Genomic DNA, 24346 nt, shown 5'->3' with positions numbered 1-24346 from the left:
CAGAGCTGGCTAGCTGTTTCCAGAGGTTTTAAATCTTTCTGCTAAGCTAGGCTACCCTGAAGCTAGTTTAATATTTAATTCAAAGAAATGAGAGTGTGATCTACATTTTCCAGAAAAAACTTTTGGCTGGAACACAAACATTTCCCAAAATGTTGAACTTTTCTTGTTTAAATCAGATATTTCTGACATTCATTTAAAAGTGTTCTTCAGTGCCAGTTTAAATACCTTACAGGGCAAAGATCAATTCAATATTAAGAGAACTTAGTTCACCTGGGGTAAGGCTTGTCATCATTGTCAACAAACTGGGCCTTCAGTTGTAGATTACTGCTGCACTGGTTGTCTGAGCCACACTCCTTCTGAAAGTGAATCTGCGAGAAATTGGAAACGTAATATTACATGATACTTTTCACTACAAACTGTCATACATATATTTGCTATCAATAGTTAGCCTATGAATATAGACTATGCACAGCTACATACCTCCGTTCTTTGAGAAAATTTCTGCTCCTGGCTTAGGGCTGGGAAGGAGTCCAGGTTCTCAAGGGAAGATGTGGATTTTGGTTTTTGTTCATGCAAGGACATGTTGAGGGAAAATACCACTGGCTCAAGTTTGTCCCTCACAGGTGCCTGTAGAGTCATCCAAGAATCTTATATTAGTCTTTACAATAATTTTTTTTAAATATCTATAGCTGTAAATAAATCCCCCATTAAGAATGCATAAGGAATATTATTTTGTTTGTCAAGAACACACAAACACACACACACACACACACACACACACACACACACACACACACACACACAAGAAGGTATAGTAATATGACTCCTTACCTCTACGAACAGGCTCAGCGTCTGACACTTAGATTTTGAAGATGGCACACTCAGTGTATCTGTATATGTGTCACCGTCGTTGTTCACAAAACTAACGCGAGGACTTCTTCTCTCCACGTCGGCCTCCACTGTGTACCTCACCTCTTAACAAAGTAAAACACATACAGCTTATTATAAGCACTGCAGGGAGATCATGCACTTAGTTAAAAGTAAAACAGTTATAGACCGTGCAAGAATTCCACAGAAGAAAATCAGCGCTCTGCAGCTTTTAAACTCTTGCTGAAAAACACACGACATGGTATGCCTTTAAAATGAAAATAAAAATCAATTCTTGAAGTAAGGAGATATGTCCTACTTAAGTTTTTCTTGAAGTCTTTGTTTCCATTGCTCAAAGTGAAAGACATACACAGAGTCACTGTGATGCTGTAAAACACAAAGAAAAATAAGTATTTTTTTCTAAACAAAACTGAAAATGGCAGTTTCTGAATGTGATATTCTGAGGAAGACATCTCACCATGGTTTGCTTCTTGGACACTGATTGGGGTCCACAATCTTTGGCTCGACAGTGAAGTCCCTAGTTAAGTGGATGACTGGGCGAGCCCTAAAAAGAAATGGAAAGAGAAATCAGGTTTTAAAAAGGTTACATCTGATAAAAACAGGTCCCACAACTACTTTTTACAACGAGACATCAGCAATTAGTACAAAAACATCATCCATCCTTTCTTCTATAACACAGTGGATAAGATGAAAACTTGTCTCAGTACACAACATTGTAATCTTAAGAACTAAGTTATAGAAAACTGCATAAGCATGAATGAAACATTTGAAGTAAAATGTAAACATCAAAAATGATTGTAAGACTATTTTCACAACTTGCACTGGTTGTAACTTTTAATTTAAGCAAAACAAACAAAAACAAAGAGGAAAAGTCTTCACCCAACAATGCAGAGTTTTATGCTGACCTGAGCAGGGCTATGCGGTCGTCCAGTGAGCCGACTAAGATGTCAGGATAACTATTGTCATCCATGTCCATCCCTCCATTGAGGGAGTAGCCGAAGGTCTTAAATCCTCCGTTCCCAACAGATTTACCCTCAATCACCTGCAGGGGGCAGCAATGGCACACGGGAGATCAACATAACAAACCTGGGCAGTCACTATAAGATGAAGATTGTATGGAAGCCTATTTCCGCCAGTTAAAAATATAAAAATGAAAACTTGGCTTTGTTGAGATTTTTTATGAGATAATTCGAAATTATGACATAATAAAGTCATAATTATGACATTCAAGGATGCATCTCGGTTACATTCAAGACTACATGAATGTACATACAGGCCCCTGGAGCACGGAATAAACCACTTGAGCAAGGGACACAATAAACAAAGAGAAAATTTTGATCTTTACCTCATAATTTCAACTTTTTATCTCTTTATTTCGACTTTTTATCTCATTATTATGACCTTATTATCTCATTATTTTGACTTAATATGGTCAAAAAAAAATCTCAACAAAGCCAAATTTTCAATTTTTATTTTGTTAAGATAAAAAATAAAGATGTTACCTGGCTTGGCTCTTCTGAGATTCCCTTTTTGCTTCCCATCCATATGTAGACCTTTCCTGTGTCGTGGAACGGAGCTCCAATAGCAAGGTCTGCACACGTGAACAGTAGAGTGAAAAAAATAAAGGCAACATGAGAGGGCATGCTGCAAAAAACGTCTACCTCTAGATGGCAGCATAGCACTAGTTAATGATTTGTACATGTCCAACATTGTAGAGGCAGAGTAAAGTTTCTGGCAACAACTTCACCAACTTCCAAGGTGCATGGAGAATGAAAAAAGTTTGAAGAGGTCAAAAAAGCTCATGCAACTCTTGTTGTTTAAAGAACAACTTCATTAGACTTCTCCATGGTCTAATTTAGTTGTTCTGTAAACGACAAGTGTTGCTGGAGCTTTTTGACCCTCTACATATCCAATATTAGCATATTTTATTCAACCTTCAACCCTAATAATTCACAATACAACATAGCATATTTTGTGTCCTTCAACAGTGCATTCAAAACAATCACATAGAGTTTAAAAAGAGGAACCCACCGCTTCCTTTCTACAACAGCTAGACTACAGAAAACAACTTGATAATATAAAGGCATGTACATAGTTTATACAATAACTAATAACCATAAGTTCCCACATAACCATTTCCCATACAACTTTGAATGTATAGCACTTTTAAAACACCCAGTTACAACGTGTTTCACAAACACGGAAGTGAAAACATCAAAAATCTAAAATAAATATAAATATTATTTCTTAGAAATATTTTTTTTTGTTGGTTTAACAAATGTAGTGTTGGCACACAAGGTTATACTTTTACACAAGGTTTGCACTTGATTTGCCTTTGTGTTCAGAGACTTACCTTGGAATCCGTCTTGGTTGACGTCACCAATGGCAGCCACTGAAAAACCAAATGCAGAACCTGTTTGACCCTTCAGCACCACTGAGGCAGTCTTCTGGAAAGATCCATTTTCATTCATGAAGATGTACACAGCTCCTCCTTGATGCTTCATCCGGTCAAAGTAAAATGGGGCACCAACGATCAGGTCATTCCAGCTGCAAAGGGAAAAACACATGCATGCACACACAAGTCTTTAAGATCCTACAAGGGTTCACTGGTGCTTTAAAGGAGACACATGATTTCACCATGATGTCATCGCGAACACCTTATCTCTGCTGCTGAAAGGACAGGTTTTCATCCGAGCTCGTGTATACATCAATGTCATGCATTCTCTACATAGCATTACAGAGCATTGAAGCGTGAGGCAGCTCAAAGCACAAGAAACAGATACAGACAATCCACTGACACATGTGAACAAAACACTTCTACTCTCCCGTTTCTTTGTTATACTTCCTAAATGTAATCCTTGTCTCTGTGAAACCTACTATTAGTCTAATCAAGTGCATCTTCTAGGGTCTCATAGTATAAGAAAAGAAAAAGTTAAATAATGAGTTTTCACTGTGATGTGCACAAACGTACTCGTCATTGTTGAGGTCTGTGACAGCCAGGCTGCTCCCAAAGTATGAGCCCACTTGTTCCCCCGGGATGATGAGCACCGGCTTGATGCTATTGTCAGTTTTTTCCCCGAACACTACAGAGCCCTTGGATTCATCCCTGGGAGACCCTGTAACCACTGTGTAATCGTCATGACTCAGTAGCTTTTTCTCCTCTACAACTGAATAACCTGTAGGAGATAATATTCAGAGTTGTTGTTAAATTGTCATGGTACATTCTTAAATTTAACACAAAAAACTTTGAGATACCACAGATGGAATTTAATTTGACACTTTTTCTAAACATCATTTAAATTGTTCTGGTTCCTCAGTGATTTTTCAATGATAATGCAAAAAAAACCTCTTTATATTTACCCATATAACTGTATCGTCTATTTAACTGTCCAAAGTCTTTGACTGCAGAGTCCCAGGCATTCGCTGGATCTGGATCCCTCCATGCTACATGAACATTTCCTTTATAAAAAGATGAATTAGATAACAACGTCACATCTCCTTCACGTACAAGTTTCTCAGACAGAAAAAATCCCACTGTTCGAATAGCATTAAGGAGACTCGCAGTTTCATTTCTGCTTCAAATGAAAATCAATAGATTTTTAGCCAGCATAAACCCTTCAGTGCCCACCTTGCCATAAGTAGCTGCCCGTAGCTCCGATGTAGACATCACTCTCCGTCATGCCTCCTGAGATGCCCATATTGCACATCCCCTCCAGCTCCAGGTCGAAGCCAGGGTTGCAGACCTCATAACTGTAAGTTTGCCATTCGTCGTTGGGGTCAAACGTCAGGTCGTTACTCCTGACGTAGCACTTTCCAATCATGCGCCGCTGCTCCTCTCTGCCGCTCAGGACGATCTTTACATAGCGATGCCCGCATGCCTGGAGAGCAGAGAAGAGAGTTTATTCAAAGATGTCATGGATAGTATGATTGGTCTAAAAAACAAGGTGTCAAAAATATGTGCTCATCAAAAACATATATTCAAAACATATATTCAAACTGAGATTAAAACAGAGCAACTATGAATTAAAAATATGTGCCTCTTTCCACTTGACATGGCACACTGCAGCAACAAGGCCATTTAAAGTGCTAAGATAGCAAAACACTTAGTAGACATACAGTAGTATAGCCACTTCCTGTATAACACAATTAAAGTAATAATTTTTTTTTTTTTATGATTTACTTTTGGGCATTTTGTGCCTTTATTGTAGAGATAGGACAGTGGATAGAGTCGGAAATCAGGGAGAGAGAGAGTGGAATGACATGCGGGAAAAGAGCCACAGGTCGGATTTGAACCCTGGCCGCCTGCTTGGAGGACTACAGCCTCCATACATGGGGCGTGTGCACTAACCACTGTGCCACCAGCACCCCAGTTAAAGTTATTTTAATGGTATATTCTACTTATATTGTATAGGACAGCTGAATACGGACAGGAACGGTTGGGAGCAAGAGTGGGAGATGACATGCAGCTATGGCTAATGTCAGATTCAAGCTCATGGCAGCTGCAAGTCTCTGTACATGGGGTGCGCAACTTGGCCGCTGAGCCATCAGTGCCCTTAAAATATTTTTATATGAATGCAAGTTGCATGGGCACAGGCATAAGATGAGGCTTTTTTCTGCTTTTGCAAGCTTTTAAAAAAATCTGCAACCAGGTACAACAATGCAAATTTCAGCATAAAATAACCGAAATAATTGGAAAGATATAGAAAAATATATAGATCAAATAAAAAATCTTCTTCATATTGCGTTAGTGCAATTAATAAAAAAAATTAATTGGATGAAATATGTATAAAGAGAGAGAGAGAGAGAGAGAGAGAGAGAGAGAGAGAGAGAGAGACATTTTTATTTGTCCTGTCATAGAATATTAGAGAATATGTCCTCATACATGAATTAATTTCTCAAAACAAAAATAAAATGTACCAAACAATTATGATCACACATCTACCGTATCTTCATGGCTTCTCCTACCTGCACGTGTCATTCTGGTGTGTGTGTGTGTGTGTGTGTGTGTGTGTGTGTGTGTGTGTGTGTAATGACTTGAAATGAAAGCATACGGTTACAGTATGAAGTAATAAATATTGCGACATGCACACTCTGTCATCTGTGACATTAGAAATAAAATGTTTTCATCACACCCTGCATCCCCTCTGTCTTACTATAAGAATAATAGGCCACCTGTGACACTAACTAATAAAGTAAAACAGAATGTCATCTCACCAGCATGCGTCCCCCCGGCTGGTCTCTCTGACTCGCCACGGTCACACCCAGCCACATGCCCTCCACCATCTCAGAGGGGTTTGCTGTAGGTTACATGTAAGGGGTAAAAAGGTTACTATATGAAGTGCACTACAGAAAAAGATCGCTATACTCAACATTTTAAGTTTTTGATTTAAATGTAATTTGAAGAAAACATTTCAAATGGTAGTTATTATAGTCACAGGGAAACAAACCCAAACAGTAAAGCCTCATTCAGGCTGCATCAAGCCCTGACAAATATTAACCACAAATATGTGCTGTGACTGAAGCTATAGTCACTCCAACCTCAACATCAAAAGTAATGAGCAATCCTTTTATTACAGGTCTTACGTTTAGCCTCCGGAGGGCCTATTCACCTGCAGGTAAGTAAGCAGTAAGTCTATCAGTTAATAACCTTGAATTAAGGAAGGACGCACTTTCAGAGTTTTGTATCCTGGAGCTCAATGTGTGGGTGGAGTGTATTATAGGACATGCAGGGGATTAGTGAGAAAATGCTTCACACACATGCTTTGTCTTGTGAATAAAGAGGAAGCTAGCTAGCTTAGCATCAAGTTGCTCTCTTAGCTACAAGTTCTCAAAAGTTCTATCTGTTAAAGGGAAACTGCCTGTGGCTTTGGAGTAACGTATTACTAAGTCCTTATTAAGTCCTAGAAAGTAACCCTAAACAGTCACAAATGGTTTGGCTATTCCTTTTTTTGGGAGGCAGATTTTTTTTTCCTCAATTACAAGTTTGAAAAAAGGTTATCTACGCAAGTGTGGTCAATTCTCCTTTAATAGGTGTAACAAACAGAAAATACTGATGGATGACTCATGGGAAATGGAGAATATTTTTTGGACTTTAACCTCCAGAAAGGATATCTCATTTTCCGCTACTTCAATGTTTCTTCTTCAAAGTTTTAAATTCAACTTTAGGGAAACAAAAAGCAAGAAACGTTTTTTGTCCAGTCTAGTTTGGGACAAATCTACAAAACTTAAGACTTTTCAGTTTAACACAGTTTTACGTTTTTTTTTCATTGTAACAAATTCCTGCCTCATCATGTTAGCATGAGTCCATTAGCATTAGCGCAATACACCACTGCATATGTGAAGCCACATAGAACAGCTAGCATAGATGTAGACTATGTCAGTCAGTCAGTCAGCTGGGAGGCAGATTCCATTACTACTGTGTATCTCAGGTTCACACTGACAAATAACCACAGAAACAAATAATACTGCAACCCCTGCATTCCCTTTTTAAATGTTAAAACTATAGTCATTCTTGAGTGTTACTTACTCGTGCTGACCAGGTCCATTCGGGTGCAGTCAGTGGTGTCCGTTGTGATGGGGCAGGAGTAGACGGCCCCAGTTTCATCAACATTTTGTAGAGAATTGGCTTTCTCTTTGGGCGCTCCTATGAGAAGCCTTGAGACACACACACACACACACACACACACACACACACACACACACACACACACACACAGACACACACACACACACACACACACACACACACACACACACACACACACACACAGACAAAAAGAAAGGCACAGACAGATTGGATGATAAGATTATATCAGCTCAGTCATGGCGTTAGACATTACAACAGAGAGACAGTAACAGCAACATAAAAAGGAAGAGGATTACAATAATCTTTCCGAGCTAAATACAGAAAAGTTAAGAGTTGTTCTGATACCCATGGCAGTATCTGAAATGCTTCAGAAACAGCCTATAATGTACTGTCAGGTTTTCATTGTGAGCACTTACTGTACCGTTTTAGAGTGGCAAAGATCTGATTTGAGTTAAATTCACATCTGACCTATATAAGGAAACAGCAACAGTGAAGTGCTAGCAGCTAAAAAAACGTTAGCTAAATGTCAAAAAGTGTTTTTCCATCACACATTTTAGGCTTTTTTCTTTCTTGATACATAGTAAAGAGTATTACAACATATGGCAACTGAATACAATTGTTCTATGTTAAAATTTAGTATTTGTCTAATGGTGTTTTGGCAGTCAAGAGATTTAATTACTAGCAAACCAAACTGCAGCTAATGCTGTCAGAGGGTCAGAGAGCAGTCAGAGCGTGACCTGTGACAAGTCTGGACACCAAACAACCCCCTCTCCACGCGCACACACACACGCACATGCACACGCACACACACACACACACACACACACACACACACACACACACACACACACACACACACACACACACACACACACACACACACACACTAGCCTTGCAGTGATCAGACCTGATCTTTTTGTCCACCCCTTACATCAGCACCTTTAAACCCACCACACAACTTTGAAGTGGAGGGATTACTCCCTGCACGGCCCTGTGCTTGGACACTCTATTTACTGTCAGCACAAGATTTATTAGCTCCACTTTGTAGGCAGAAGGTGCAGACAGTCTTGTTTACAGTGTGTGTGACACATGACCCGCTGTAGGTGGGACACAATTGCATGTAGTAGTGAAGTCAAAGGGCAGAATTGAACCTTTTTTTTTTTTCATTCAGACTTGAGTTCATTCAGACTTGTCTTCACAAGATGCTGGTTGAACACTGACATTTTGCTGGCAGCGGAGAGCAGTGGAAAGTGTAAAATGGTGAGTCAAGCAGTTAGCGTAGCTTGTGGGCTTTTTAAGTGAAGGAGCAGCTGCCTCCCTTACAGGCACTGATATGAGACATAGACAATGGATACAGACATAGAAAATTTACCTTTGCAGTAAAGTCATTGTGCCATCAAATTAAAACTCCTCTCACGAGTCAACCCTCTAATTTAAGGCTGGATTATTTTCTTCTTTTAGGTAAATCATGACAAAAGAATGAGCCATACCAACAGGGAAAAATGTATTTCAGTATATTCCTTACAGGTTATGTGCAACTGGGTACCAGGCTCTATACCACTCCATCACAGACGTCTGTTTTCATACACACCCTCACAAAGACAAAAGGCCCCCATACATACTTTTACAATCTAATCATGAGAGCATCTCAAGAGTCCAGGCGAAAATATTCTCTCTTTGATGCATCACCTGAACATGAACAGACTCAGAGATTTTGTCTAGGAAGTCAGTCATGTGAGTTTGTTTCCGAGGCTGATGCTAGATTAAATTAACCCATTTACAATTTGAAGCTGGTGGAAGCGAAAGTTGTAATCTTAGAGCATGAGATGTGTTGAAACGAACATAGCAACCTAAGCAGCCGCTTCATCTACTAATCGGTAAATCCGTTAATTCATTCGATAATGCAGCTCAAACTACAATATTTTCATTTTCAACTCACGCATGAAAATACTGATATCCTCCAGTCTGCATAAGTTGTAACAGAGGGGTTAAATTCTCAACAATCTTTGCTTGAAAAATCATGAAAAAACATTGATCAATTATTTGGTGAATAATTTCCCTTGATTGACTTATCAACCAATAAATGAATCAATAAATGAATGAATCCATTTAGGTCAACATTGAATATCTTCATCTATAGTATGATAAACAGACATCCTCCAGTCAGCATTATATGAAAAGGAAAGGTACAATTATCCCCAAGGAATCAATTGTCTTGCCCCAGTGATGACAAGAAGCAAGAGCCAAGATGGCCCCCGAGGGCCGGCAGTTTCCAGTGAACTTGGATGTAGAGGCCTTGGTTCAGGTAATCATTCAGTAATGTAAACAGCATCTAAGATTCCACAGAGGATTGTAGTGGTTACATGGACTGACAGATATATGAAGAATCAGGGCCACATAGTCCCACTGTGACTGTAGAGGCCCTACAGTGTTTGTTTCCAGACATGAAAACGTAGGGTTGTTTTCTGCATGGGCGTCTTGCCTTTCTACTTCTAGAGTCATTTAATCAGTAGTCACGGCCACACCAAATGTTTTTCAGCTGTGAACAGCACAGAGTGTCTCAAAACACAGACTCACAAGGTCAGACATTCCCACACAGAATCAAAGCATTGAGAACAAGAAAGGAAAAGAGAGGGGGTCAACAGTGTTATAAAACACTTCGAGGCTGGTTTGTGTGAACTTTGCTCACACAGAAAATCATAAAGGGATTAGGGCGCAGAGTTTAGCGCTAATCACACATTGGGTAACCTCGGCTGTTGGAGGAGGCCTGTTGAAGCAAAACCAGAGAAAAAGTACAAGTCCAATCCAACTTTGTGAGCACACCCACTGTGATGTCATCGTGTTTTAGAGCTACATGTGTTTGTTGTGGAAAATGAAAAGTGATGCCACTAGGTTTGACATCCAGAGACAACATGTTTTATACGACCATAGAGGATGTTTTCACCTTAAAAAAAGTAATACGTTATGTTATAAATACTGCAAAAACCTGGGAAAAATTTGGGAAACGAGGTTCATCTAGTTTGATGCCACTTTCTGTCTGTTTAATGTAGATGAAGCAAGCGCATAAACTGGAAACAGGCCGGCAGAGATAACACCTTATTATTCAGTGATGTTTTTGTACGGATTAAGCAGATATAAAATCATTTATGTTTTTATTTAAGTTAAGATAATAATTATTATGATTAGTTTAATTAAGATTTATTTAAGTCTCTTTTAAGTATCTTGCTAGCTAGCTTTTGTTGCCTATATCCAGACAGGCTTGCTGTTATCCCATTTTTTTTCTCTTTGGGCTTCGTATTAAGTGTCCCTGACTCTTGTCAAGACAGGAGAATAAGCATATTTCCCAAATGGAACTTTTCAGACTCCTGCAGTGAAAACAATTGAAAAATCTTGCTGTTCAAATATGCCTGGGCAAACACTAGTATGGAGTAGACCAAACAATACCAGCAGCCAGTCCTTCGTCTCACTTATCTGGAAAGTACCTCTCTCAAAACATTAGCAGTAAAAAAAAAAATTGTTTCGTCAAATGTATTAACTCTAGTTTTCCAGTTTGTTTGAGTGGATTAAAAAAAAGGCTTTTCAACTAATGCATGAAATTCACCAAAACTTGAGTCACTCAGAAATGACTCGGGCCTGACAACACGCCTCATATCCCGTCCTGTTTCCACTGCAACAATGTGTGCTCTCCCTCTATCTCGCTCCCCGCTCATCACCTCCTCATAAACAGTCTGTCAGAGGGAGAGAGGGAGGGAGGGAGGGATGGAGGGAGGGAGGGAGGGGGCCACTGGCAGCTGCATTCCTCCTCTGAGGACATGTTGAAATTCGCCCCCTCGGCCTAACAAGTGATCCGAACGGCTGGCTAAACCAAAACATTTACTGCAGCTAACTCATCTCAACAAAGTGAGCGTGGATGCTTTATCTACTCCCGGAGAGAGAGAAAACCCTTTTTTTTTTTTAAGAAGGGAGCTGGACTGACTACTGTACATTTTTATCAGTTGGTGTTTGGTTAAACAAACAGAGGTCAACTTATCTGGTCAATTTAATCATCACTGCCCACCAGACTGACAGCAGCACAGAGGAGGAGAGGGAGGAGGTAATGAAAAGTGAGGGAGTGAAGGTCGCAGAGGAGAGAGGAGTGCTGAGGTCACTTCTTTTCTCACATGACAGAAAGAAGATTTAAATTAGTACTGGTCCATTTGAGTTCATTCAGCAACACACTTTGTAGTTACTAATAAGTTAACACACCCTCCCACCTGATTCTGACTCAGAATAACATCACCTGTGCTGAAAGCACACTTTATTACATATGACTAAACCCTTTTAGAGGCCTTTCTCAAGACCAACAAGACAAGACAAATCTACAGGAGAGAAGAAAAGGTGTCTCATATATGTACTTTATAAGTGAGATAAACTGACATAAAGTCAATGGAGAGAAAATATAAAAGTTTGAGTTACAATAAATAAGAAGAGTTCAGAAATATATATGTCATTTCTGGGAGAAAAATGATGGAGATAGTATTGGTGCAATACAAGTTATAAATCTCTACAGAGATTCACAAATGCATAATAAAAACATTTTCAAGTACTAACACAATTCTGCAAATATGTTGACCAATTTATAAATACCTACATAGTTAATAACCCATACATTTATTAATTTATAGAAATGAAAATATATACATAAGAAATGAAAATATATACAAATACAATTCAAGTATTCAACTAAAGTACATGTGTGGGATTATGTGACTGCACATGTTTGGACGGTTTCATGGTAAGCAATGAATAAATGTTTGCGATCTGGACAAGTTGGTGCATAGCATTAAGAGTGTTGCATGAGTGGGGGATCAAAAAAAAAGGTTGAAAGAATTTTATTAATCTTTAACTTCTAACCCAGTCTGAACAGGGGTGCCATGAGATGTTCATAATATAGTTCTATAACTAACATCTTTACACTGCTGCAGATAACGATTTAAAACTGTGTGAGCGATAGAGAGCGGGTAACAAAGGTGAAAAAAATAAAGCAAAAAAAAGGGAACTTTCTATTTCTTCTTTCTGTGGTGGAGTTGTCTGTATCGCAGTGCTTTCCCCATTATATCTGCCGTTGTGTGTTTGAAAACGTCGGCCACCCCTCAAGATAAGACTTTAAGACAACCTGTTTGTCACAGGGTGCAGCTGGGTGGCCCTCAGGGCAAAGAAAAAAAAAAACATTGCGGCTTCATGTTAGAGAACCTCAGGGCCTGTTTTTCACCGTAAGCCGTGTTTCTCTTTCAAGATTAACTGACGATATGAAAACTATACATGACACACAAATCCAGGACTGTGGCGGTGCTCTACTTTAGAGCGTCCATTTTTCTATCTCTCTTAAAATGACACTCATAAAACAACTTAGTATGTAAATAACACCAATCATTTTAATGATTATTTAGAGAACTTTTGAACAGCATGCAACACATTGATATACACCAGCTGTTTCACTTCTCCAAATCATGAGCTAGTACACGTCGACTTCTTCTGCAATTATAATTGTGACGCGTCAGTCTGCTGTTATAAGACCCACTGGAAAGCAAGTAGACACATGTAAGCGTTGCCCCTGGTAACAAGGTGCTGTTGGGTAAGGTTACAGAGAGAGAGGATTTGTGGAAATAAACCGAGCTAGTTCAGTGATGCACCAATCTGATGTTGATCCCAGATATTTGTCTGATGGGTAGATTGGGAAACATCGAGCATGTGGCTGACTGAGAAGAGCTACTCAATTACATTCTGTGTCGTACAATATGTCTGCACGCTGAGGAAAGAAAGTAAAACATGCTAAATAGAGTTGACCTGGTTCAAGAAGGCTTACAACACGGTCACATCCAACACCGCAGCACACACACCTGAATCTCACTGACACTCCCAAATCTAAACTGTGGAACATAGCAGGACAACACATTGCCGATCAAGTAGAGGCAAGAAAAGGGAGTGCTAATAATCCCCCCACCCCCCCAATCCTAAATCTGATTACAAAACATGTTCATTAACCTTTCCTGCAGGATGGTATAGAGCTATTGCACTACAGAAAACTCAAATTGATTCCAGGGAAATATCACCACTTAGAGCCACTTAGCAATAAATGGAGATAATATTGAAAGTAGTGACTCAATTTGAGGATCAGGACAGGAGCAGCACAGGGCTGAAATCTTTTTATGCTCCTGTAATGATGTAATGAACTCAGAAGATGGGTTATCTGATAGAAATGTTGTGTTAGTCCAGGTCCATCATAAGTGTGTGTGTGTGTGTTTCACTTGTATTAGCTCTCAGATAAATCCAGGTATTTCTACTTTCAGGAAATATCTCTCCAAGCAGCACGTCTGGGTGAGCAAACACATTGCTATCAGACTATTCACCGTAAGCACGCCTCGTTATTAACGTTCTGACGTACAGGACATAACTAACAGATGAGTCCTCACTGGACAAACATTCATAGATCCACCTACTGAAAGTAACAAAGTGTCGGTCAGTCACACATGCCCTCACAGCAGGAGGCCAACAGGGCGCTGATAATGGCCATGCTTTCCTGTCTTTATCACAATAAATGTTTTTCTTTTTTATCAAGATAACAAAAGCTTGTTTTCTCATGACGAGGGTTAATTAATCTCTTTAGAAAACAAGGACGTTTCCTCGACAAACATACAAGAAAAGTGTCTGCTTGAATTGTTGCCGACGTTGTAAATGGTGACATTTTAGCCAACAAGTTCACAGTCAGGACTGTATAGTAGGATTCTACAATTCTACAATTCACTTAGCAGACGCTTTTATCCAAAGCGACGTACATCAGAGAGTAAATACAACACAAGCAAGGATCTAGAAAAAAGGGAACAATGTCAGTAAGAGCAAACGTGTGTGACCAGAGGCAAAGCACAACATTGACGGCAGTTCTTGAGAGCTCTAATCAGTATAGAAACCATCTTATAAGTCGTCGTTATCAAACAAAAACCATCGTCATTACCATCATCATCATCAATAATATGGAGACCAGCATCATTAAGTTAGTAGGTATTCATGAAAGAGCTGGGATTATTGAACCAAGTGAGCTTGTGTATATGGAGAAGAGAAGGGGACCAAGCACTGACCCTTGAGGTACCCCTGTGGATAAGCTGTGCGCTTTGGACACTTCTCCCTTCCACGACACTCTAAAGGATCGCCCAGAGACGATTCATACATGGATATTAAGTTAAGACATACAGTAAATGTGTGCTTTTGTTTCCTCCAGATATGTAATCAGAGCAGACAATCTTATTTTACTGTAGCCAAAGATACAACAGTTGTCAAGAGGCTGCCTGTATGTGCTAACATGAAAGTCTTGATGTTTTCTAAATATTTGGGAGGATTCAAACTCATATATCGCCATTACAGGTTAACTATCATGTTATCTCAGGATAACTTAGGCATCAATGAATGATCTCACAAATAATGGCAATGAAAATCTAATTATAATAAGCGAGCTTGTTGTCATGTACGGAAGCCCAAAGAGGACATGTATCCATACATTTTATTTACCTCAGTTTTCCCAAGTATATTTTGGATCTTGAGATCCTGAGTTATTCATTTCAGTCGTTTTCTTGAAATCGCGAGAAATTATCATTGGAGAACCGGTGTTGTTATCCCGAGATTCCGAGATAAATAAATTAAAATCTTGAAAAAACAACTGAAATGTACTCGTTATCATGAGAGACATTAAGGAAACATGCTATGCTGAAGTGCATGTTTCTCGGACAACAATGCAGCAGCCAGTATCTCCTAAGTTTTGATTCCAGTCCGGGATGATCTGTTTTTGTTTTGACCAGAGAAGGTTGACGGTTTTAGGGCGACCCCACACAGCCGTTTAGGACGCCCCTCTGTTTGCCAGATATGAGACCAGTTATCAAACCGACAGGTAGCAACTGGTTCAGAAATAACTGATTGTACCCGACCTAAAAAGCCTCTTCATGCACGATCAGAAACGTGGTAAAACTAGGATAAATGTTGGAGAGAGGTTAGAACGCAGAAAGGTTTTTTAAGACTGATGCAGAGCGGGTTAAACATGGAAGCGTCCGAGTCCGCAACATGGCAACCTGCTTGAGCTCTAGGGAGGAGGGGGCAGGGGGGGAGACAGCTCTCTCCAATGTTGTGGATTTGGACTGCACCCATTTTAACCACTAGGGGTCAGAGTTATATATTGTCCCTTTAAGCTTTCTCATAATAATGTGTATGAGGATTTCTATGAAAGAGTACAATAATAAGAGGATGACTATATGATGGGACTATCACACAGCCTGAGCCAAAACATTAAACCCAAAAACCCATCAGAACACAGCTGACCTACAGTCTACATCTACAGTCCTACAAGAGAAAAAAGACCTCAATACATGACAAATATTAAGACGGATCATTCAGTATAACTGTCAAGGGAGTCAATTATTAACCAAGAAGACGTGCATGACTAAAAGGAAGTTAGTGGAGAACCATGTGCACCAAGCAAACCAAGTAGAAGTCCCTCGAGCTTAAACTGTAATCCCACAATAACACCTGGTCGGACACAGTCAGAAAAGTGCTTATTTGCATCTCTTCTATCGCTTCTTAGAGCCTTTAAATACTTTCTTATAAGTCGATCAAAAGAGGAAACGGCATAGAACAATTAAGAGAAAATGAAAAACATCAGTGTGCACCTGTGCTCTGACACGGGTCGAACAGGGTTCCTCAGCTGGACAAACATCCTGTTTAAAGACCACCATCTGCTCTTAGTGAAACAGTAACAGGAGAGCAAACTCATCTGGACTCAGTGTGACAAATTAAACATGGTGGCTCATCCCCTGATAATAAACTAACTCACTTTTTTAACAGCAACCAGTGAAACCCTTGTCTCACAAGGACAACATTGTTTTGGCTACAGGTTTGTCTGCTAACTCCCCAACCCCAGACAGACGCACAGACTCACACAGCTGGATCGAGCTTGGACACATGTCACCCAGTGACCCGCATACACACATCTATCCCATACATCCAACTCCAATCCTGCAGCTGCAGCACAATTCACAAGAGACTAAAGTTTCACAAACATTGTTTCCATTAACATTTTGACCCCAGCTGCATGTAAAAGGGGGAGAGGGGTTGTGTGAGTGTGTGCTTCAGTAGTTATAGTAAAAAAAAGTGTGTGTTTCAGCCATACGCTTTCATCAGAGTTTCTCTTTTACCGTATTATTAATAAAAGTTTAAAACTTTATCGTGACTGCAGTTGCCTTTTTAAGTCAGCACTGATCGTCTATGAGGACTTTTTGAGTTGAGCCTGCTGATGGTGGTTTACAGGTGGACTACCTCACAGCCACAACGGAGCATACACTGTCACACACTGTTCGCATGCCTTTGTGTTGCCAAGTTTTCTCTCACATATTACTCAGCTTTGATAAAAGCAGCACAGGTGTTTGTATGAAACATCTGTTTTTACCTGTAAAGGCCTGGAAAACATTTTTAAAAAACACTCCTGCAACAGACATTTGTCCAATATGTAAAAAAAAAACTTCCATTAAAAGATGCATTTTGTAGCTTCCTTTCAGCACATTTTGTTATGGTCGAGGACATGTAACAGCACACACTGACTTCCACATTCCAAGTGTAAACCAATACTTCAGGATCATCTCCGCTTCAAAGATGAAAAATGGAATTTGAGGGAAAGCTATTGAAGCATATAGTTTTTCTAGCTCCAGGTAGCCCTCATTAGCCGGAGGCCGGGCTACACAGGCTCCCTTTCCATGCTGTTTAAGGGCATTTGTGCAAGATGGGGGAGAAAAGAGGGATCTCTTACACTTTTGTTAACATAGACACAGACCTCACTGCAGGTATTTCTAATGAAAGCCCCACCATAGAGAAAGTCCCTTATGCAGATCAGCAGGAGGTACGAGGTCCCGCTGGGATCCATTTCAATGTGTTATTAGAAGCCATCATTCATCCTCCTGCTACACAACATGCTACTCAAGCCATTAGCAGCTGATTGGACACAGGCAATAAAAGATCAGGGCCTGTCACTGAGGACAAACTTGCACTTCAGAGAGGTGTTGTACAGTTGAAGCAGCTCGGCTTGGACTCCAATGAATGAAAAACAACCTAACACTGACCCATAACTTGCTGATTTTTTCACTGTTTGCTATTTGGAAAACTTTTCCAGCGTGTTGATTTTTGGTTATTTTTGAGTACAAGTTTAATTAAGACGCCCCTTTCTAAGGGTTATGGAGCTGCAACTAATGACTTCAACATGGGTTGATAAATAATTTACTTGAGCTCCATGGATCAAGAGCTGTGTATTCTTCATTGCTTCCTCTTATCATGTTTGTCGAAAGAAAAGTATTTCACAAAGAGTTCTAATATGATGTTTTCTCTTTAATCTTTTTTATTTGATAAAAATAATTCATGTCATGTAGCTCACTTTGCATTGAACCTATACTGTGGGAGCTTTTAATTGGTGATGAAACAGTTGGTATTAAATATTGATGCTTCTCTATAAACTAAAAAGTACTAAGGTAAAGCAGCCCATCGGGTAGAAGATTGACTACCATACGTCTTCATGGTTACTGTCAGTGTCACAGCAGCTACCTGGATTCTGAGGAAGGCATTTACAGCCTTCAGATCGAAAGTGAATGTATTAACATTTCCTCCAGCCAGGTTTCACAGAGTAGTGACTGAATAAAAGAAAGCACAGTAGAATTATGTAAGAGAATAGTAAATGGTTAATGGACCTGAGCTTGTAGCGCTTTTCTAGTCTTGTGACAGCTCAAAGTGCTTTTTACACCACAGGTCACACCTACACATTCACACACTGATGGTAGAGGCTGCTGAGTAAAGGGTCCATCAGTATTAACTCATCCATTCATACACATATGGCAATTCAGCGTCTTGACTTCAAATATGTAGATTAAATGTCTCAACATTACATTTGCCATGCTTCCTTTTAACTGGGACACATGAGAAACAACTTCCTCTCATGTAATGTATATATGAAGGTCTAACGGACAACGCAGCATTGTTATCTGAAAGAGGTTCACTCGAGCGTGACTAGTGCTCTGATATCTCCAGAGACAAAGACCACGCAGATTTCTGTGAGGGGGGGGGGTGGATGTTGGATCACTGCCAAGTCAGACTGATCCACCTGCATCATTTACATCAGCCTGCACTGCAGTCGGCTGTGTTACACATTAAATCATCCAGCTTAAGTTATATGACACCAAGAATTTCAGTTTTAAGTGTTACATACGAGACCTCTTATATATGGCACTTGTGTACACTTAGAGCTAAAAACCCAATACATAATACTGTCCTGCTAATGAAAAGAAAAGAAAAATGGCTTTGCAGAAAGTGTACAGAAAGTGTAAAAAAAAGGAGGAGTATATAGATATCAGGCTTAGTTGTATTTTTTTCAGCTGTAAAAAGAACTGCTCCAAATTGCTTCCAATGTCGACTCTTCTCTTACCTTTAAGACACACATTGACCATATCATAAAAAAAGTAGATTTTAGTGCTGGTGTTTTATACCGCTCTAAACATTGCTTCACATTAAGTGTTAAAAAGAAACTTGTCTCACAACTCATACTACCAATTATTGACTATGCTGACATTGTTTACCAAAATGCATCTAAAACTGATCTCCATCCCCTTAATGTTGTTTATAATATAGACTCTGCAGGTTGTTCTTTTTTTTAACACATCACTGCACAATGTTAGACACACTCTCAATGCAAGACGTCAATATCATTGGTTTTGAATTTGTTTTCAAATGTTTTAACTTTAATTATCCTTACTGTGTTAAAAAACATTTTTGTTCCTCACACACCAAGTTATTCTCTCAGAAGTTCTGATCAGACTCTCTTCACAGTTCCCTTTGTTTCAAAGGAAGTTGGTAACAAAGCTTTTATGTTTTGTGCTCCTTCTGATTGAAATAAGTTACCTTTAAATCTCTGTTCCTCGTCATCGTTCCACTTATTTAAACATGTTTTGTTTTCTCATCTTCAAACTGATTGTGTATGTTTTCAGTAACGTCAACACTGTTTGTTTATTTCTCTCTGTGTATAGACTGAATCTCTCTCCTCTAAGGTGTCTAGTCTAGAGGTGTAATGGTTGTAGCTTATTGTTGTATCTGTTCTCTGTGTTGTCCCTTTGTTTTTTGTGTTTTGTTTTGTTGTTGTTGCTGCAGTTGTTTTTTGTTGTATGTATTACTTTGTTTGTTTCGTCTGTACTGTGTTATGTTTTGGGTTTGTATTGTTGTGTTGTACCTGTGTCTTTGTAAATATCTGTTTGGGACTCCCCTTGAAAACGAGGTGATACACCTCAAGGGGCTTATCCTAATATAACACATTTCTCAATGTAACTGAAATGATTCCATTGAGCACAATGCTTAATCAGATCATCCCAAACAAAATGTGTAAACAGAACTTGGTTAACACATTATGTTTGTCTTACACTCCTTTATTATTTTCTTTATTAGACAGACTTTAGAGGTCGTTAAATAATAAAAGACGGGTATTCAAAGATCTTAATGTCTGCAGAGTTACATTAACTTTGCAAAAAGAAAATGATATCAAACTCAAGACAGTTTAAAAGTGAGAATGAGTCTGTGCATGTTCAAACTCAACATGTTTGTGTCTGTAAACCTTACAGCAGGTTGACTTGTTTAATGTGTACCTCATAGCACAGAGGGGAAGGCCCCGTCAAATTAAATGGCTGACTTTCATGGCCTCGGGCCGCTGCAGGCAGACAGAGTCGATCTGGAAAAACAGAGGCACTTAAACTCTAATTAAATATTCATCAGTCACAGAAATTAAATACTTCTTCTAAGGGCGCAGAGGTTCCCATCTGTTTAATTAAGGCAGCTTCAGTCCGCTAAAGGATGATGTTTACGTGTTGTAGGGTTTGTGTGTGTTCCCCAATAATAGTCCCTCCACATACATCATTCACACCCCTCCTGTCTTGTCTCAACCTGAAACCTGGCAGGTTGTGACTGTGCAGAGAAGGGGAATACATTCCTCACATACCATGGAGTCAGGGGACTGGAAGAGCCAATAGGTGGCCAGCTGACTGCCCATTCCCTCCTCCCTGCTACCAATGAGAACAAAAAAAAAGCCCTCTTTGGGGGAAAAAAAAAACCTCTGGGAGTCTTTAAATGGGTTATTCACAGAGACAAGGGAGGGGAGCAGGAAGGTGAATACCCCCGAACAAATTGGCCTCAGGTATAGCTGTGAGATAATTCAGGTGAGCCCCTTCCCTAAAAAGGCATTACTGGTCTCCTTATTAGATGTATCCCCCCCACCTTAATTTGGAAAGACATTTTAAAAATGGCTTCAGTTAAAACGTGCCAAATGTTAGTCTTAGTCTTATTAGATGTCCAACCAAACGCGCTAAGGAAAAACTTTATTGCCCTCGTTTATTTGCAGAACAGGGAGTGGAAAGCTTCCGATTCAACTTTCATCCTGGACTCTGTTTGACTCATTCATCCACAAAGAACGGCCACTTGTGCAAGTCACGACGGGTTCATATGCCTCATTCTTGAACTTTTTTCAAACGTACATGCTCTAGCTTTGCTCCAATAATGAGGAACAAGGGCGAGAAACAGCTCTGTGGTGTGGTGGAGTCAGACCAGGGGCCACAAAAGAAGCTAGACAAACACAAGAGGAAACAGACAGGACTGAAGTCAAACATTGGGGAAACACCATCAGCACATTGTGATGTGTCTTTAGAGAGTATGTACACACAGCTAGGACTGAGCACTGGAGGGCTGGCTTCACTCCACAGCCGAGGCTACACAGATATAGGCCACTTGACAGCTGTGATACAGCAAAACAAACGGGTTAGAAAGGTGTCAATCTTTCTCATGAGCCGTGATATTTTGTTTCAGTGATACATTGTGAAAGTAAAATGTTGGTTTCAGGTGTGAGAGCTCACTCTACTTTGAATTCACAGGTCACATTCAGGGTGAAAGAGTCTCACTTCCACAAATTAAGAAGTGTTTCTCACTGATATAAAAAAATAGTCCGAAGTACACCATGAGGATTCATCTGCTAGCCTATTTAATCGCTTGCTCATTGACATCATTTCTTGATTTCTTTGTTTGTAGCCTGATGTTAAGCTAGCAAAGAGGACAACACAATACAACACTGAGGAAGAAAACCACAGACACACAAACAAAACTTTGTGTGTTATAGAATTTCTCACTTAAGTTAAAAGAATACTATGCAAAAACCCTTATTTTCTTTCTTGTCCAACTATTATGTCTGACTTTTAACAATGAAGATACCGCCAGCAGCTGTTTGGGTTAAACCTAGCATAAAACGTCATGACATTTACAGTTGTTTTTCTTGGACGAGGTCAAGCAACGGAAAATTGGACTACCTTTTATAGTTTTTTATTTCAGCTATGCCTGGTGACGCTAAAATAAGCTATGTAGCTGCTAGCTGTAGCAACATAGTAAAGTACACATCCAAATTTCTGCAGACCATGGTATGTAGCCTATGTGTATTTTGGTATAAGTGCATCTTTAAGACAAAATGGGATCTCATTTAAGTGCTGAAGATATATTCCAATGTAATCGTATAGCGATGTGTAATAAGTGAGCTAGAACCTCTTAGCTAGCTTCAGACTGATAAACATTTTTACAGCCTCCTTGTCCCTATACAGGCCACATCATTAACACAGACATGTGGACCCCTTCTAGGGTTGCAGTCTGTGGACGGTGACTCTATCTCTCTGGAGACGGGGGCCAAGATGGCACATTGATCAAGTGTCATCTGGACACTGAGATCTACTGTGCATCTGCAGAAATCTCTGTGATGCACACAAATCCAGCACTTTACATTGAGGCCGTGATGATAAACTTAACATTCAAACACTTCAGCGGTGACATCACTGAGGAAGTGGGCCCTGGTTTACAATGTTCTTCCTGCATCGGGCTTCAAAGCAGAACGAAGACACAGATAACAGCGAGTTAAGATCACGCTGTGTGATCAAGGATGTGGAAGGATGAGGGGGGCAGCTGTAATTGGCCGAGGGAAATCCTACACTAAACAATGATGCAGTTTGAGGATCTTCATTAAGGAAGCTATAGCCGACAGGAAAAGAAATATGCATCACACACTTTCTTTTCCTTTAAAATAAAACTATTCTTGACAAGCATTTAGCCCAACCTAAATGTTCATATTTTCTCCACATGAACATTCATGTCTCAGTAATAACAAACATACACAGGTGTTACAGGCTGCTAAACTCTTTTATTGGGAAACACTATACTTGCGTGCTAGCTGGAAGTCATAGCCTCAGGATATAGTTAGTATAGAGATACAGTATGTTACAGCTTTCTGTGCATTAGAAGACAAAGCAGGCATTATTGTTTCTGGATATTTACAAAGTCACAATTGTGAACACAAAAACTGATCTGAAGTGACATTTAAAAAATATATATTATTGACTCTTCCATGACCTGTAATGACCCTTTAAACACTTCATGTGCATTGAACTCGTGTTCACCTGGCACACCTGGAAAGCTTCAAGCTCTACATAGATACATGTTTTAGGAATTGTCAAAATGATGCATTTTGATCAATTAGAGCAGAGTCAAATTACAGAACGACATAAGTAGCTTATAGATGACATAGTTTATTTAAAAAAAGAAATGTTCATATAAACGTTCGTTTATAACAGCTTTTCACACGTTTAGACACAAGCCTGCATTAAACGTTCAAACCTCTCCGGTTACTTTTAACAGGTGGTTTCCTTGAGAGGAACTACACGCAGCGAAATAGAAGTTTGTGATACGAATGGATGCGTTTAACAACTCGGGGAAGTTCATAAAGTATCTGCAGGTGTTAACACGCAGTACTAACCAAAGCTTTACCGTGGGTTTTACGCAGTGAGCGTCTCTGAGGCGGATCAAATGGTGTTGTTTTTCGTAACGCCTCCTGGTCCAAGGCAGGTGCTACAGCCGGTTTGAATGCAGACCTTGTTTTTTAACCCCTAAATTAAAAAAGAACTAGAAAATTTTCTCGTAAATGCAAAGCTGGTAACTTACAGATACTGTGCTGTCCCCTCTGTCTGATGATGTAGAGCAACTGAGAATCCGAATAAGCTCCCTTTGGTTTGCCCTTCTTTGATCACAGGAAACCGTTCATCGATATTAAATCCACTGCAGGTTTGAGTCCAGTGGCACAAAGCCAAAACAGCGCAGAGGAAAAGTTTTGGAGACATGTTTTTGGTTATCCAGCAGATCCACGATCGGCGTGGGTCCGGCACTATAAATCTGCAGCGATGAGCTCCGACAGGTAGGCTTTGCGCTTCACAGAGACCTCCCCATTGAGAGCCGTCAGAGCTATACTGGAGCAAGGTGTCGGTGTCTGCCTCCCTCTGACTCTCTCTCTGCCGCCCTCCCCTGAGCTCCCTTCCTTCCTCTCTGCCCTCCACACCCATTTGAAACAAGTGCATTCACACACTGCACACTGCACCTCCATCTCTCACCCTGTACCTCCTCCCCGTGTCTGTTTCGCTATTTTGCATGCAAAGTTCTGTTTACACGTGTCAAGTCCTCCACGAAAAGAGACTGCAATTGTTAAAATCTGAAAACAACATTTCGAGAATAACGTAAATGCTGTGGCTCCTGTTGTATGCAACATGTAGGTAGACTAAATGTCTTTATGTTTTTGGAAAAGTTTTAGTCATGCCTTTTTAAAATCTCCCTGATTTAAGTTATAACAATGATTCTTCCCTAGTTCCTTGTTATTTAAATCAAATTCTTATGAACAGTTCAATAAAATTAGAAACAGAGATTCTCTTCACTACTTGTCTTTTCTTTTAGAGAATAAAGAGTGTAGTTCAAAATACT

At 39.7% G+C, this 24346-nt stretch overlaps 1 protein-coding gene across 2 annotated transcripts in view; it reads right to left on the bottom strand.

Annotated features, from left to right (window-relative positions):
* Positions 1 to 23949, bottom strand: part of itga3b (integrin, alpha 3b) — a 33657-nt gene extending 9708 nt beyond the window's left edge. For both annotated transcript variants that reach the window (XM_061028372.1, XM_061028373.1), the window contains exons 1-14: positions 23540 to 23949; positions 7415 to 7542; positions 6103 to 6185; positions 4517 to 4766; positions 4249 to 4347; positions 3860 to 4064; positions 3242 to 3435; positions 2391 to 2479; positions 1794 to 1930; positions 1346 to 1432; positions 1187 to 1254; positions 832 to 974; positions 481 to 627; positions 271 to 368 (exon numbers count right to left, since the gene is read on the bottom strand). In XM_061028372.1, the coding sequence (XP_060884355.1) occupies positions 271 to 368; positions 481 to 627; positions 832 to 974; positions 1187 to 1254; positions 1346 to 1432; positions 1794 to 1930; positions 2391 to 2479; positions 3242 to 3435; positions 3860 to 4064; positions 4249 to 4347; positions 4517 to 4766; positions 6103 to 6185; positions 7415 to 7542; positions 23540 to 23949 (2138 nt within the window). The remainder of the gene's footprint in view (positions 1 to 270; positions 369 to 480; positions 628 to 831; positions 975 to 1186; positions 1255 to 1345; positions 1433 to 1793; positions 1931 to 2390; positions 2480 to 3241; positions 3436 to 3859; positions 4065 to 4248; positions 4348 to 4516; positions 4767 to 6102; positions 6186 to 7414; positions 7543 to 23539) is intronic.
* Positions 23950 to 24346: the final 397 nt, after the last annotated feature.

The sequence above is a fragment of the Labrus mixtus genome, chromosome 21 (genome assembly GCF_963584025.1).
Source record: "Labrus mixtus chromosome 21, fLabMix1.1, whole genome shotgun sequence".
Taxonomy (NCBI): Eukaryota; Metazoa; Chordata; class Actinopteri; order Labriformes; family Labridae; genus Labrus; species Labrus mixtus.
Note: the sequence above shows the minus strand (reverse complement) of the source record. Positions and strands in the feature narration are given on the sequence as shown.